At 40.5% G+C, this 16559-nt stretch overlaps 1 protein-coding gene across 1 annotated transcript in view; it reads right to left on the reverse strand.

The window, feature by feature from the left end:
• usp43b (ubiquitin specific peptidase 43b) overlaps nucleotides 1-16559 on the reverse strand; it is an 87229-nt gene that overhangs the window by 47944 nt on the left and 22726 nt on the right. The window contains exon 3 of the mRNA XM_028042534.1: nucleotides 3483-3586. Within this exon, the coding sequence (XP_027898335.1) occupies nucleotides 3483-3586 (104 nt within the window). The remainder of the gene's footprint in view (nucleotides 1-3482; nucleotides 3587-16559) is intronic.

Raw genomic sequence — 16559 nt, forward strand, 5'->3', positions numbered from 1 at the left:
TGGTTAAGTCATTAATTGCATAAAAGATGCTATTTGGAGAGCAAGAAACATTTTAGTACCGTATTTTTCGGACTATAAGGCGCACCGGATTATAAGACGCAGTATCAGTGAACGGATCTATTTTCATATATGAGACGCACTGAATTATAAGGCGCATAAAGCGAAACAAAATAGTAGTCGGATAGGTCAGACTTTATTCAAATCATTAACAATAACTGTCAATATTACACAAAAAAGTACACTCCCTTTTTCAATCATTCATCTTCTACAAATCCATCAAATTCCTCATTTTCGGTGTCGGAATTTAACAGTCGGGCGATAGCTGCATCAACCAAGCCCAGATCCCTCTCGTCATCATCCGATTCAGTCTCATTGCTGTTGCTTGGCTGTTCATTGATGATTCCGGCCTTCGTGAAAGCTCGGACGACAGTTGAGAAGTGGTTCACCACCCCAAAACAAGACTGTCTAGACAGCATAGAAAGCTGACTCCACGAGGTTTCTGACCAGCAGCAGTTATGCTTCGACAATCAAGGGGAGTGGCTTCGTCGCTTACCAAAGTCGTAATAAAACATACGGTACACTGTTCATACATAAGGCGCGTTGCCGATTTTTTTTGCAAATATAGGGATTTTATGTGTGCCGTCCGAAAAATAGGGTATTTAAAAGTTGATGAAATAATAGTAAGAAAAAGTGTTGTTGCTTTAGTTAAAGATTATATTTTCACACGTTTTGGGCAAAAAAGACAAAGACAAAATATTAATATGGAAAAAACAGCCATCTTTCATACATTTGCAAATGATACATGTGTTGTGATGTGTTGATGTAAAGGGAAAATATACATGTATATATTTGCCTTTGTGTTATTTGTAATATTGAAAAAAAAATTTTTTTTGGTACACAAAATGTTTTATTTGTAAAGAGTGAATAAATCCTTAAAAATTTGAAAAACTGAAAATTGTATTGCATTGCAGGAAGTGTTGAGTCATTGACACATGGTCAGTAGCAGTTTAGCAATAGCTTCCATTAAATACCGTGTTGGTGTAGCTTGTTAACAGAACTAATGTTTGTGTTTAGTGCGTTAGGGTTAGCACAGCCAACTGTTTAGCTAGCGGCACCCACCACTGTGCATATTGTGTGGTCAGTGATGTGGCGATAATAAATGTTTTTTACATGATGAACGTGAAGGGTACGCAGCTCAACCAAACGTGTGAAATGTCTGAACCCTTCTCTGCACAAAAATCTCTTAACAACTAATCTTTTACCAGGCAGAGTGGGTAAAATCTGGCCAAGTAAAGATGTGGAAAGCCAATAAACTCCTAGTGAAGAATAAACGCTGAAATTAAATAGAAGGTGTTTCATCTAAGTACGAGTTTAACGTTGTGCAACTTGGATTTTTCTTATTTTTATTTGTTTACCAGTGAAATTGTACAGAATATATGCCATATGAAACTTGGACCTTGATGTTTTTCTATACATGGGGTGTGTAGACGTTTGCATGTGATCCAATAATAAAACCGAAAAGAAAGTGAACGTTCCAGAACAAACATTCAGACAAAAGCTCAAAAATCCCCATCCAACAGATGCACACAGTGTCTAATAATAACTGCTTTATTTTTATCTCCCAGGTCTCTGACTAATGGAAGCCATCAGGACCTCCAGCTGTGTGCTGATAACCTTACTGGTTTACAGCTAAATGCATTTGTGATTACGAGAGCTGATTACAGAAAATCTCCCTATGAAATGAATTACAGTGGCATTAACAGACTATTATAAAAACATAAAAAAATAAAAAAGAACTTGGCCACTGGCACTGTTAAGTATGCTAATTATTTCAGCACAAGTAAAGGCACTCTAGAGAATTACTGGCATGAATACAATTCTTCTCGCCTAGGAGTCACATGACTCACATTACTCCATTTTGTCACCTTGTAGTTTTGTAGTTTGGGTCATTTTAATACGCAGATAAATCGGACGTAGCGGTTTGGAGTGGAGTGGGATGCTAGAATCTTTCTTAGCTACTGTGTGTCAGGTACTGACCCGGGGGGCGTTTCTTATCCTCTTTGAGAACCATTGATTCTTATTTCGTAGAGAGATGATGCGTGTTTCCATCCATTTTGGGAACCAACCATGTGTCATCAACAGGGGGGCGTTACACAACCTGGAAGAAAAGCCTAGGAGCAAGATGGCGGACGCCATGAATGTGTCTGTGGCTCCTGTTTGCTGCAATCCAGGCCTGGCGGCATTGAGGGGCATTGAGGGGCATTGCCCGCCCACATTGTCAGCCGTGCCCCCCCCTTGGACTGGAAGCTGTTTGTTGTTTCTTACCTTAGAACGGCCAACTCTCTGTTATTCCTATATCAATTTGATACAGTAGGGGCTTTCGCACTTCCCATATCTGTGTCCTCTGTCACTTTTTTCAGCAGTTAAAACTGTTTAATCCGTTGTTAACACGTCATAACCTGTTTTTCCGAGCCGCCTTTAAACGCAACATGAGCGCTACGACGCTGGCGCCGGGTTTACACATGTGCGGCAGCAAAGGAGACCTGCTGCTGCTGCGCAGAGCTGCTCAGGTTTGTGTTAGAATCATGGCAGCAAACCAGCAAAATGCAAAGTACTTTGCACAATTTTTCCTCCAAACTGACTGACTGAGTTGAGTAATGATGTTGGATGCAGGTAATGTTAGCTAAATGATGACAAGCTAATACCAATACAGCACCTTAAGCTTGTTAACAAGTAGCCTATAGGCTACTGCTGATGTTTATGTTCAAAAGTGGGTAGTACTTGTTAAATTCACTTTAGTAACTTTTTTGGATAAAAGGTACTTACTGTATATGAGTAGTTTTACTGCACTCTACCTTTTTCTTTTACTTGAGTAATATTATTACTGCTACATAGATTCTGTTGTGTGCCTCTTATGACATCGAGCATCACCGAACAAAATTTCACTATGTTTAGAAACATAATGAATCACCAGAAATGGTCTCTACCTAAGCTAATGACTTAAACAAAAAGTATAAAATACTAACCACACTTAGTATTTTAAACCTCAGTGTGAACCTTGCCTGTGTACAGTAGCTTTATAAGATATGACTTTTGAGTTGACATTTAGGCAATCTGAAAAACACAACAGCACCAAATATGAAAAACATAACTCTCAATGCAAATAATAGGTTAGTATGTTGGGGGAGTCGGGGACTTCGCTGACATTTTGGTTCGGGCACAATAAAAGACGCCTCTCTCTGAGCTGGTTAAATGCAGAGCACACAAATCTTCTACGAGAAAATCAAACACATGATGTACAAAACAACTGAGCCACTCTTGGACAATAAAAAAAAAAAAATCCATCAACAAGTGCCTCACACCCCCACGCTCATCATGGGGGAAATCACCGGGTGGCCGTAAGAGCCCCGCTGTTCCTTTGTTGCTATGTCGCAGGATTTATTCGAAGCAGATGTGACTGTGGAGTGGAGGACAAAACTCACTTGTACTGAGCCTGGAAGTGCTCCTGGACGAAGCTGTGCTGGGCCCTGGGCTGCTGGGACGGGATCGGGTCGGTACACGGCACCTCGTCAGCTCCACCGGGACCCTGCGGCACAAGGGGAGGTCAGCGTGAACACAGCGGCGTGTGCGTGTCCTCTCAAAGTATTGCGACGTAGCTCTTAAAATAATGTCACCCGATAAGTTAGAGAAGTGTTATTATGATGTGTGAGAAGCAGTTTGAGGTCGGGAAGCTTTTATTTTAGCAATAAATTCACGTTCAGAGGAGACAGAGAGGACTGACCTCACACAACCTTAACCCCCACAAACCCTCCTCCTGTCTGTTGTCTTCTATCTGTACAACTACAACAGAGAGGCTGGCCTTAGATGGAGATAAAAGAAGAGTAGAAAAAAGCAGACTGATTACTGAAAGACTTGCAAGGTCACCAAACGAGTGTGGGAAAGGGTACTGTACACAGAGAGGGACAGACAATAGCCCAGTGATTACAAGGTTTGCCTCATAACCATACTAAGAGTAAAGTTTCTATAGAATCTCGCAAAAGTATTTACCAGTTTACAACAACAAAATCTCATTCATATCAAGTTTATTTGTAAAGCAGCGAGGCATTTCAAAGTGCTTTGCACCATAAACACTCAACACAGTAACCAAACATCACATTTTGTCAAATATCATCATCAAAATGGTCAAGAAAATAAAAATTATGATCAATGTTCCAGTGATTACGAGTCAAAGGCAGCTCCTAAAGTTGGGGTTTATCCTCGACAGCTTGTTCCAGATTCGTGGTGCATAGAAGCTGAATGCTGCTTCTCCATGTTTGGTTCTGGGGATGCAGAGCAGAACCAGAAGATCTGAGAGGTTCTGGAAGGTTGATACAACAGCAGCAGATCTTTAATGTATTTTCTTTTCTTTTTTTGGTGCTAAGCCGTTCAGTGATTTAGAGTCTATTGTTTGAACTCCAGGGAGCCAGTGTAGGGACTTTAAAACTGGTGTTATGTGCTCTATCCTCCTGGTTTTAGTCAGAACTCCAGCAGCAGCGTTCTGGATCAGCTGCAGCTGGAGGATTGATTTGTTGGACAGACCTCTGAAGACGCTGTTGCAGTAATCGATGGTTCTAAAGATAAATGCATGGATGAGTTTCTCTAGATCTTGTTGATACTTTAGTCCTCTAATCCCAGAAATCTTCTTCAGGTGACAGAAGGCCGACTTTGTGACTGTCTTGATGTGTCTCTGAAAGTTCTAGTCTGAGTCCATCACTACATCCAGGTTTTGGGCCTGATCACTGGTTTTTCCTCTGTAATAACTGAAGCTGCGTGATGATTCTAGATTGTTCCTCTTTACGTCCAAAGATAATAACTTCAGTTTTGTTTCTGTTCAGCTGGAGAAAGTTATGCCACATCCATACAGTTATCTCTCTTAGCATTTATTCAGGGCTTTGATGGGGGCAGAGTCACCTGTAATGTAGAGCTGTATATCATCTGCATAACCTTATTACTTATTATAACTTGAGCTAGAGGGGGCGTGTACCTGTGGATGTTAAATGGGAAGGGGTCCAGAATCAAACCTTGGGGTACCCTGCGTATAATTTTGGTCTGCTCCGAAGAGAAGCAGACCCAATGTCCTTGGGATTATTTGTGACCAATTGTGAAAATATTTATAACCATTTTTACATATAAAAAATGGTACTGTGTGTTGTTCTGCCACACCACATTTCAATAAAATACATGAAACTTTGTGGTTGTAACCTCAACAAACAACAAAAATGTAACTATGAACAGTTTTTGCAAGGATTTGTACCGTATTTTCCGCACTACAAGGCGCACCACATTATAAGGCGCACCTTCAATGAATGGCCTATTTTAAAAACCTTTTTCATATATAAGGCGCACCGCATTATAAGGCGCATAGAATAGACGCTACAGTAGAGGCTGGGGTTACGTTATGCATCCATTAGATGGAACTGCGCTAAAGGGAATGTCAACAAAACAGTCAGATAGGTCAGTCAGACTTTATTAATAGATTACAAACCAGCGATCTGAAAACTCCGTTCATTCCCAAAATGAACAGCTGTTGCTTCCTCCACTTCCGCACCATTGATTCGTTCATGTTAAATTCTCTCTGCTGCTGCTCTATTCCCCTGTTCTACTGCGTCACTGATCGCCTTGAGTTTAAACTCTGCGTCATAAGCGTGTCTCTTAATAGGAGCCATTTTGGGGTCTTTACACAAAACCCAGCGCGCTTCTTCTTCTACGGGGGAAAATGAAGTCGGCGGCTGCTTACCGTAGTTGCGAGACCTGTTGTGGCTCAATATTGGTCCATATATAAGGCGCACCAGATTATAAGGCGCACTCTCGGCTTTTGAGAAAATTGAAGGTTTTTAGGTGCGGAAAATACGGTAGTTAAAAAAAATACTTTTCTCAAGCTGATATATATGTAAGGTTAAAACACTGAACACTCCCTGGATGGATTTGCTATTTTCTGCTCTTCCACAGAAAAGCACAATGCTGGGACCAGTTCCAGAAAGAAGAAAACAAAGTAATGAACTTTAATTAGCTTGAGAATATGGTGGGAGTTGAATTCAGTTTTCTTTTGACAGGGATTTGGATAATTATAGGCTTGAGTTGCACAAGTGCAATCAAGGCTCGAGCAAGGCAACACGAAACAGAAACAGCACATCTCAAACCAGAAGTTTACATACCCTGGATGAAGAGACACATTTTCTTCCCTCACTATTGGAAGTTAACTGGACCAAACTTGTCTTGTTTCAGGTCAGTTAGAATTATAAAAATTATTGCTATTTACTAAATGCCACAATAATGAGAGAAAGAATGTCAATCACTGATTTATTCATGTCTTCAGGATCATGCAGAATAATTACTGTCTCTTCAAAGGGGCAGTATTATGTAAAATTGCCTTTTTTGAGCTTTACATCATGCTATAATGTTATTCCTTCATCAAAACACACCTGGAGTGTCGTCTTGACTCTTTCATGCATGTTTGAGCAATCTTAAATCTCCATGGCAACCATTCAGCTCTCCAAACCGCCTGGTTGGACCTAGCTCCGCCCTTGAGGTGAAGTTCCTCCTCAGAGCTGCAGCTTCAAGCTTCTGAGCTCCCGCCTTACAAACCAGCTCTCCCCCCCTCGGCTCCTTCAGACTAGCCAGCAACACTTAGCATCATACAACCTACTCCTCAGAGCAACGCGGGTCAAAACTGTTGCTAAAGGGTTAAATGAGGAGCCATGTTGTAATGACTCCCTGAAGGCAGAGCTTCAGAAAAATCGGGAGTTTTTAAAAAGACAGAGGCCCAATTTCAAGGCGCAAAATTATGAAATCAAGTTTATTTCCAGTCATATTTGATATATGTAGCATTTTTATAACTTTATTAGGTTAACATAGTTACTTGATTGTGCTACAAAATGCCTCCAAGAAATAATGCTGCCCCCTTAAAAGTAGCTTAAAATTCACCCGATTGGGTCGGAATAAACATCGGCTGCTTCACAACGGACAAAGAGCCGACCTGACCTGGCTGAAAGATTTGCACTCTGCGAGCTTCTCTCTGTTTTGCTCTGTTAACAACTCCTCTGAACTCCTGGTACCGCACTGGCTGCCACCGTTGCCCGCCTGGCTCCTCCACCATTACCTCCACTCTCAAACCAAGCCGAAAGAAGGGGGCGGGAGGTGGAGTGGACGGTCTGTGTTTGTCCATGATGTGTGTGAAGCGCATACAAAACAAGATGCCTTGCGTTTCACTGTTTAAGATTATGCTTGAGACTGAAACCTGACCTCCCTTCTGCATCTGCTTCATCAGGCACATACAATTCTCCTTTCTTCTTCCTATGAGGGTCAGGGTTTTTTTACTTGTTTCGTTATATTTTCCTCCTCCTTTGTAGGGGGACCAAACTGGAACAGCTCAGCACAGCTGATCTTCTTAAAGAGACAGTTTGTGTTTTTTTTGTTTTGTTTTTTTTACATGGGCTTTGATGGAGTAATTGGTAGCTCCGTATATTAGCTGCAACCGAGAGCAGAGGTTGGTTGCTACTGAAGAGCTGAGCTAATTTTGGTCGTGCTCCTTCCTTATCTCTTGTTCCATGTATATCCTACTAGAAGATAATCTGCAACTTACTTTTATATTGGCAGCAAATGTCAAGCCCAGACTTGGGAAGAAGAAGTTGATTTTCTTTTCAGTGTAACATTAGAATTTTAAGGGTTGATGAACAACTATGACTTTAACATTAAAAAAAAAGATTTTTAGATCTAGCTTCTTATAATATTGGTATACATCTGCTTTGGAACCATCTTCGTCTTGACAAACTCTCCGGTCAGAGCTAATCTTATTTTGTCTCAGACTGCTGCATGCTAAAGTTCAGATGCTAGCCGCATTTCCATTTCCAGTGTGTGAAGCTTTGTCGATATTTCACTAATGTCGGAAATAGAAAATTTCGCAATTGCTTCGTTTCGTTAAAAAAGAAAAGTAATTAAAACTCACACGTAAATTAGTTTGTTCATGCGGTAAGTTATCAAAAGACATCATCCTACCACTTCCTGTCATCTTCTTCTTCGTGGTTTCTAACAGTAGCAACATTCGGTTGTTGATCACGTGACTATTGTCACACGGAAAAAGTGTTTCCTCAAACTAACACAAAAACGTTTGATTAAAAAATTAAGCAGGCGATGAAAACGCCATACAACCAAACCTGAAAAATAGCAACTCTCCCTTCAAGATAATGTAAAAAAATTAAATCAGTGAGACAAAATCGCAACACTAAATACATCTGGATATTTAATACAAAGCAGCGAAGCTTTCCACTTCCATGTTTTTCTTCCACTAACCTGCTAGTGGATTCCACGGCTATCTTTCCACAGAGATAACAAAACGGAGGCCGCAGAGTGAAGACCCAGTTGGACTTATCACCTCTCAGATATTCAAGCCCAGTCCGGCCATGTCAATAGATTGCAAGGTGTCAGCTGTGTGTTAGGAGTACAGGAACAGTGAGACCCAATGAATGAGAGAAACAGAGAGAGAGAGAAAGAGGGACAGCTCAAAGGCTCACTGTCATGCGGTGCAGATTAGACTTCAGCCATCTAAAAGATCATGTTCAGATACCAGCTCGCTTAGCAAGGCTAGTTAGCGCTGCTGGTCCCAGAAATTGCTTCACAGGTTGTAAAAATGACCCCGGCAGAGCAGGGCAGGACCAGGCGGAGCGAGGCGGGGTTGGGCCGGGCATCCGTCTCGGGAGACGGCACGGGTCGCTCCAAAACGGAGATGCAATCTTTAAAATTGCCTGTCAAAAAAATATGCCTGATAAAAATGCAACCAAACTGGCAGGCAACAGAGGAGGAGAGAGAAAAGGGAAAAAATATCAAAAGTAGCTATTTTTAGAGAAAGGATGAAATCCTTGAAGGAAAGGAGGAGAAAAGGAGACGCACAGGGTCTGAAAGCTCTTTCTGTTTTCTTTTTTTTCCACATGCTGGGCCTCCCAGTATTTATTCTGAAAACGGAGCTCTCACACTTTCACAGTCGGATATACATTCTTTAGCAACAATGTGTGGATCCTGACACCTTTCCCACACCTCCGCCGTGTCTTTATTTTATTAATATATATAAAAAAGGCATCATCTTAATTCTCCTTTCAGCAGCACATGTCACAGCTTGCCTCACTGCTAAGTTGGTGGTGATTTGTGACAAGTGGGAGCATGTTGGGAGAAAAAAAAAAAAAAAAAAGCAGTTTGGCTAAATTGGAAGTTTGATCATTACATGGTTGCTTCCCACACTGGCAGACAAAGTGACTTCAGACTAAATCGGCCTTGAAAGAGCTTTGTACTTGTTTGTTGTTCTTCCATTTATGTTCTGGGATAATTGAAAACTGATGTGTTTTTGAGTAAAAATGGTAAAAAAAAGTTTTTAAAAGGAACTTCCTTCATTGAAACATCACAGTTGTTGTGGGTCAACAAAACTGGCAAAAACCTAGAAGAGTTTCTAGCAGAGAGGCGCCGTTTAAAATGGCCTGTAGCGAGAGAAGACACACGAGAGTAGATCGTTTATTTTTAAACAAAAATTAACACCTACTGGCCCAAAAGAAGCCGCTTTGTCGCCCGTTGCTGTTGTTAGCAGATGTCACTCGTGCGTCAGATTTACAGGAGTACCAGAAACACAACACAAAGGTTCCGGCTTAGCATTTCAAAAAAAGTGTTTAATTGCCTTAAAATTCTTTGTGGGTTAAATAAATATAAGTAATTAATATATTGAAGATAACTATCATTTTAAAATAAAGAAAATAATTACAGAGTTCACATTTTAACCGCCTCTGGCGTCTTACTTTAAGGATTAGTAGAATTTATGCAGCTTGCATGGATAACATTACTAAAACAACTGACTGCGTTTATTTTTTCAGGTCGTAGATCACTATCAAAGGACTGCCAATGTTTCCAGATTCAGTGTCCTCGGTAAAAGCCAAATACCAGACAAAACAGAATAAAACACCAACATCCACTTAAATCTCTTTACTTCCTCATTTTCATGCCCTTTCTGAACTTCTAATCACCTGAAAGATGCAAGACGACTGCTAGTTGCTGTCCCCACTGAGGGAACTTGCGTCTATATTTCATCTATTTTATTTTATTTATTTTGGGGGGGGGGATATTATGGGCCTTTAAATAGTTTAGTTACACTGGATTTCATTTAGGGGCATCAGACGCAGCAGCATTCACAATTATGCAGTACTTTGTGCAGGTCTGTCACTTAAGATCTCGGTGTTGTACATTGACGTTTTGGGCTGTAACATCAGAAATTGTGAAAAACTTTAAGTGGTGTGAAATAAGAAAGCAAAACAATAAAAACATAGTGACATATTTAGCATATTTAGCAGAGGCTATTCTACCGGGGCACAAACCTGCACAGCAGCTAATCTTTAACACAAGCAAAGCCTGAGAACTGTCTACCGGTGCCTAATCTGTAAGGCTTAGTGCCAGGACAGTTGCCTGCGCCAGGCCCAGAGGAGCCTGGGAGAAAATTAAAAACGTCACCCTGGCACCTTGGAGCGACATAATTGATTTCTAGGATTTAGATAAATGACAACGATACAGAGAGCAGCTGAGCAGCAGCTTAGAACCCGGGTGCTGGCTCAGCACCGTCAGCAGGAGGCCAGAGTTCACGAGGACTGACATTAGGAGTCAAAACAAAGAGGAAGAGACAGAAGGCTGTGATGAATGGTGGTGGGGCCGACTGTTTTGCAGCTCAAAGCTGCCTGGTGGAGGAACAGATTCTGCCTGTAAAGAAAAACCCAGCCCAACACACTTAATAGTTTGTTCGATTAAAGTTAGTTCCAATTGAGTAGCTAATACTGTCCGCTTTAGTTCTTCTTTTAGTGCTGTAGTTTGGCGCCACCCGGCACACGGTGCTGTTGGTCACCTTGTAGTGGAGCCAGTTGATACAGAAATAAAGATGGTGGCGCCATAACAGAACGGGAACGAAAAAAAAGGGGGGCAAACAGAGTCCGGTGTGGAATGCAAAATTAACTTTTTTTTTTGCAAAATGCAAGCTCCTTAAGTTTTACCTTAATGTCATTCTGTCAAGCTCCATGACGGGTTTTACGAAGGCGTATTAGAGTCATTGTAGATTAAAAAAAGGAGTGAATTTTCTGCAAAAGGATAATCTTACAAAAACTTTTGACTTGAACCTTGCAAATTTCCAAGTCTTTTCTTTTCAGAAAATTCATCTCAAAATTGGAGTTAACCTTTCAAACTTCCTTTTTTTTCTAGAAAATTTTCAAAGTTTTTTGCAGAAATTTACTCCTCATTTTTTGTCCATCTACAGCGATCCATGCAAAAATTACTGATTTGCTACGAAGGTAAAAGCAACATGACAGAAAAGCGGTGGTTAGTATAATGCAAAAAACCCAGCAAGATAATTTAATTAAAATATTGCGCCACGGGTAATAAAGCGTTTCACATATCTTTCCATCTTTTTATTTTTCTATTCAGCAACCTATGAGGTTCTTGTTTTGTTATGTGTTTTATGAATACGTCCAAGTTTAATAATGTGAGAAAACCAACAATTTTCTGTTTATTGAGTCAGTAGAGCTGACACAAAATAATGTTAAAATGTAATTATGTTTTTTTTAAATCCAGTGTTGTCAAAACTTTAGCCCTTCACCTAATGGAAAGACGCTCGAAGCTCTTGACACAAGAAAATTCCAATTTTTCAGAAAGTGGCTGCTTTTCAATTAATCATTAGACGATCGATAAGATCAATCCACTTTATATTAACTCAATCAATGGCTGTTAATCACCAGGAGATGAATTACGAGTTTTAAGCCAGCAACGGTAAGTCTCAAGACCCTGAACAGATTACCAGACTGTTTGTTCGCTTTGTGAAGGCTTTCAATAATTCACCCCCAAACATTTTTGAGTGGAGTGATTCCACAACCTCCCAGAGAAAACGCAGACCTCCCATCGTAAGAGACCACCCTCCTCATCCTGATGGGCTTTTGGGGGACATAACAGGAAGCAAACCTTTAAAAAAAAAAAGAAAAAAGAAGATGTGAATAATTCAGGCGAGCTGTAGAAATGCACAGATGCAGGACAAAAAAACAAAAAAAAAATCTCTATGGAGGAGTGATTGAGAACATGCAAACAACAGCACCTCGGTCCCCGTGGCGATTGTTATAAGAGGGTCCGAGAACGATGGGCAGCATCCGGTTAGACACAGCATCAGCACACGTGTGTGTGTGTGTGTGTGTGTGTGTGTGTGTGTGTGTTTATTGACAGATGGAGCCAAGAGAGCTATTGAGTAAGTGGTGTATTCAGCTGACATACAGAGTGTTGATAAATAATGGACGGTCTCCCTCAGCGCAGCATGCTTTCATGCGGGTTTCCTCTCTATAAATAGTCCATAAATAATAGTGAAGCTCGAAGCTTTTCTTTCGGCCCATTATTGGCCACATTGTTGAGGGGCAACATGCAGAAAGAACACAGGTCGGCGCAAAAAACTCAAACTGACCTCAGCGTACAGTGGGCCGTTGTTAACCGATAGCATAAAAATGGCAGAAAAATTCAAGTATGTCCTCTCAAAGGTCAGTAAACTAATTATTAGAGAACATTTTTAACTCTGGAACTGGAATAAAACGTCACATCCTGTTACTGGTTTTCACAACTGTTGACTACAGGATGCGTTTATGATGGTTTTTATGTTTTCACAATGTGAAGCACTTTGTATCGCTGAAATGTGCTATACAAGTAAACCTGGTTGATTGGAGGACATTTTGAATATCCCAAATAGATCAAAAACAAATCAAATGGATTATAAAGACTCTGTAAATGAAGCTGCCCTTCAAAATATATTCATCATTAGGCTCAGGCAGGGAAGACAGGAAATACTGCCAGTTAGGACTTATATATATATGTATATATATATATATATATATATATATATATATACTGTATATATATATGTGTTACATTTTTTTAAATGCTGGCTTTTCAATGGTATTAAAGGGCAGCATCTATCTATCTTAGTTTTGCTCTGGCCTTTTTGTATTTTGTTCGCCGATTAAAAGCCTCAGTGGTTGTGAACCATCACTAAGATGGAAACCGCCCATTGGTGGTAGTATTTGTTTTTACCCCAAGCTAGGAAAGCTAGCATCCCATCGGATGATCAGCGACACAAGAAAGTTGGAAAAATGTCCAATTGATTGACTTATTGCTTATGAAGACAGGCCTAGAGACTAACTCTTAATTCTGACCATCAGCGTGAGCAGAGCTGCAAAATCTTCAATATATTCATCGGGATGTTTTTATGACAGACCAACACAAAGTTACAGCACAACTGTGAGGTGAAAGGAAAATTGCAGGTTTTCAACTGTTTGGTACAAAAGTAAAAATGTAAAACTCGTGCCATGCATCTGTATTTATCCTGACAGCTTAACAGTTTTTGTTGGTGAATGTCTACCAGATTAGAGACAAAAAATATGTAAAAAACACAGGAAGCTTTACTTTCCCAAACTCTGATCACACAAGTAAACCAACAGCCCACATGCTGAGCACGAGAGCAGAGAACGTCTCACGGATAAAGGATGCTAACCAAAGCAGCAAGAAATAAATTCAATTAAAATGACAAATGGTGACTGTGGGATTTTCCACATTTTCCTCCTACAGTTTTTTTTTTTTTTACTGAGCTCTGAGGTCGTTTGTCTCGGCTGCCAGTCGGTCAAGGCAAGAATGACCCGGTGTTTATTACCTGCTGCAGCTTTTCTCCGCCCGAGTTTTAAAGCGCCGCTGGGTTTTCTCTGGTTCTCACCAGGAAATGGACAGGATGCTCTAAATAACTTTGAGTACTATTGCGCCTTTGAGTGACATATTTTGGCCATGAACACGTTTTTTCTTTTTTAACTACGGCTCCCTGCGCTGAGGTAGGACTTCTTGTCTCCTCATGCAGCCATTAATCTGCTCGGAAAGAGCCAATCTGCATCTCCAAAGCTCCTGATCTGATGGGATTTATCGCCACGCCAGTAAGTTATTAAATGCCAGCTATATAATTTTTTTTTTTTTTTTGTCTTTTGATGAAAGGCTGCTTTTCTAAATTGGCTTTGGATCGCGCGGCAGGATTGATAATTACAACTTCGGAGTGCGATTGAATTTAATTCAAGACGGCACATTAAAAACTGGACTCGCCGCTCAAATCATTTCAATCAACAGCTGCTTAAATCACTCCAGTCCGCCCCGGTTTCAGCCGATTTAATTGACACGCTCTCTGGAAAAGCCTCCACTCAGCAAATCCGAATCATTTAAACACTCGGCATCGGCGCTTTCTGCCAATCAAACCCGGCGGGGTTGTGGGTTATTCCTAAGTGAGGATGGAGGAGATTTTCTGTATAATCAAAAAGAAAAAAAAAGGAATTAGTTTGCTCACTTACCGTAATGGCTGCACCAAATAAGGTGACGTATGTTGTTCTTCAAGAGCGAAGCAAGTTTGAAGAAAAATCTATGAGCTTTTTTTTTTTAGACGGTGACCTTTGAAGCTAATTTGAGCTGCTGATTTAAATCTGCAGGGTAATTGGAGAGAAGCAGACCCCGTTTCAAAAAAAAGCAAACAAGAAGCACGCTTCCTTTTATTCTTATTTAAGGGCTGTCCACAATTGTTGCTGTGGCTGATTGTCCTTGAACTTTAATTTAATCCATAAACCACCACAGAAGCGCTGTGTGTGTGTGAACGGGTTTGCTCGGTTTAAAGCCTTGTTGTGTCCGTGTCGCAGTCTGAAAGTCCCAGGTTTACAGATCGGCCTCTGGAATTGACTTTACACACACAATGTGAAAAATCACATATGGGTCGAGTTGAGTTTATTTGTTCAGCACATTCCAGAAGCGAGGCAGTTCAAAGCGCTTCACATCGTAAAGTCACCGACTGTAAAACAAGCAACAAACGTCACATTTCGTCAAATACAATCATCAAAATCACCAACACACGTCAAATATGTTGATCAATGTCCCATTTTCTACTCATCAAAGGCGACTCTAAACAGGTGAGTTTTCAGCCTTGATTCAAAGTCTGTCAGTGTTTCGGCAGTTTTGCAGTTTTCTGGATGTTAGTTCCAGATTAGAGGAGCGTAGAAGCCGAATCATCACAAGGGAAAACCATGAACTTCCTTTCCCAAAAGAGATATATCAATTCTACAATAAATCAAGAGCATTTCCCTCATTATTTTTGCTGTCGTCAGTGAAGTAGCACAGCAGGCTTTTAAACCCATTGAGGGATTATTTGTGTGAAAGTTTTTTTTGTTTTTTTTTTAACACTATAAAGGGATTTTAGAAGCAATTACTAGATGTAAACTGTGTTATCACAGCTCATATCATTCCGCCACCCCTCCGGTGAGGGCTTTAGGTTTAAGCGAGTCGATGCTAATCTGGGTTAAAGGTCGGCGAGCACCTCAAACGCAGAGCGGTCGCGTTCAAAACCGAGTCTCAAAAAAACAAAACAAAAAACCCCCCTTTTCCAACAAGGTGGGTCTGAGCCGCAGGAAGCTGCTTCGACGTGGGAGGAAAGAGGTGTCAAAAAAGAACCAGAGAGAAGAAAAAAAAAAAGCACGGTAAAAAAAAAAAAAAGCTCAACAGAACTACGTCTGAACCGTATTTCACATCCTCGACGGGAACAGGGAGCAGCGAGGAGGAGCTGCTCTGCCGATACGCACTGCTAGAATAACTGATGAGAATCCAAGTTAGAAACTTTGGTGCAACGTCTGGGTCACTGTCTGGACTTGTTTCTAATTTCGGTGTGAAACTAACTATTCACACACAACACAATCTGGATCGTAGAGAACGCAGGAAGAGGAGCTCTGTTGATCTGGGGTGAGATCTTGATTGCTTTATAGGTCCTCTGACCTTCAGAAAACTTTATTGTACAAAGTGGCTTCAAACATTTTCATAAGTATTCTATTTTAATATATAACAAAGTCGTATTTGGGAAGTTTTATTCATGAATGGAAGTCAATAGACAGCTTGACATGAAAAAGCTGCAAGAAAGAAAGACTGAGTTAACCCAGCTAACCCATAGGATGTGGTGACTGCAGAGACTACCATCGGTTTTAGCTTTCAAGATAATGCGGTATAATCTAAAATGTACACGTGACATATAAAAGAAAAAGGAATGCAGTGCTTTGCTACTAGCTGTCCACACTACGATAAATAGATAAGGTCAGAAATGAGTTTTAAGTAATAGAAAAATGGTGAGGGAGAAGGAAGTAGGTCAGTTATGCTAGCTTGACTATGACTTGATTAACATGTAGATGTGCTGTGGAATTTGGTGTGCTTCGGTTCAGTTAAGAACAAAAAAGGCGATCCTCACACCAACTCTGACAGATCATCAGTAGCAATTGTTTAAATTAGCTAATCAACCAGTGCCGTTTTCAGACAATCATTTATTAATATTTGCAAAATATACATCAAGCGTGAAAACGTAATACTGTAATGTTTTGTTCTTCGTGTGGGAAATGTTTGCATGGTTTTTGGTGTCGAATCCTTAAACACTAGTAGAGCTGTAGTCAGCCAGTTGCTGTGGCAACAGGTCTGTG

The sequence above is a fragment of the Xiphophorus couchianus genome, chromosome 16 (genome assembly GCF_001444195.1).
Source record: "Xiphophorus couchianus chromosome 16, X_couchianus-1.0, whole genome shotgun sequence".
NCBI classification, from domain to species: Eukaryota; Metazoa; Chordata; class Actinopteri; order Cyprinodontiformes; family Poeciliidae; genus Xiphophorus; species Xiphophorus couchianus.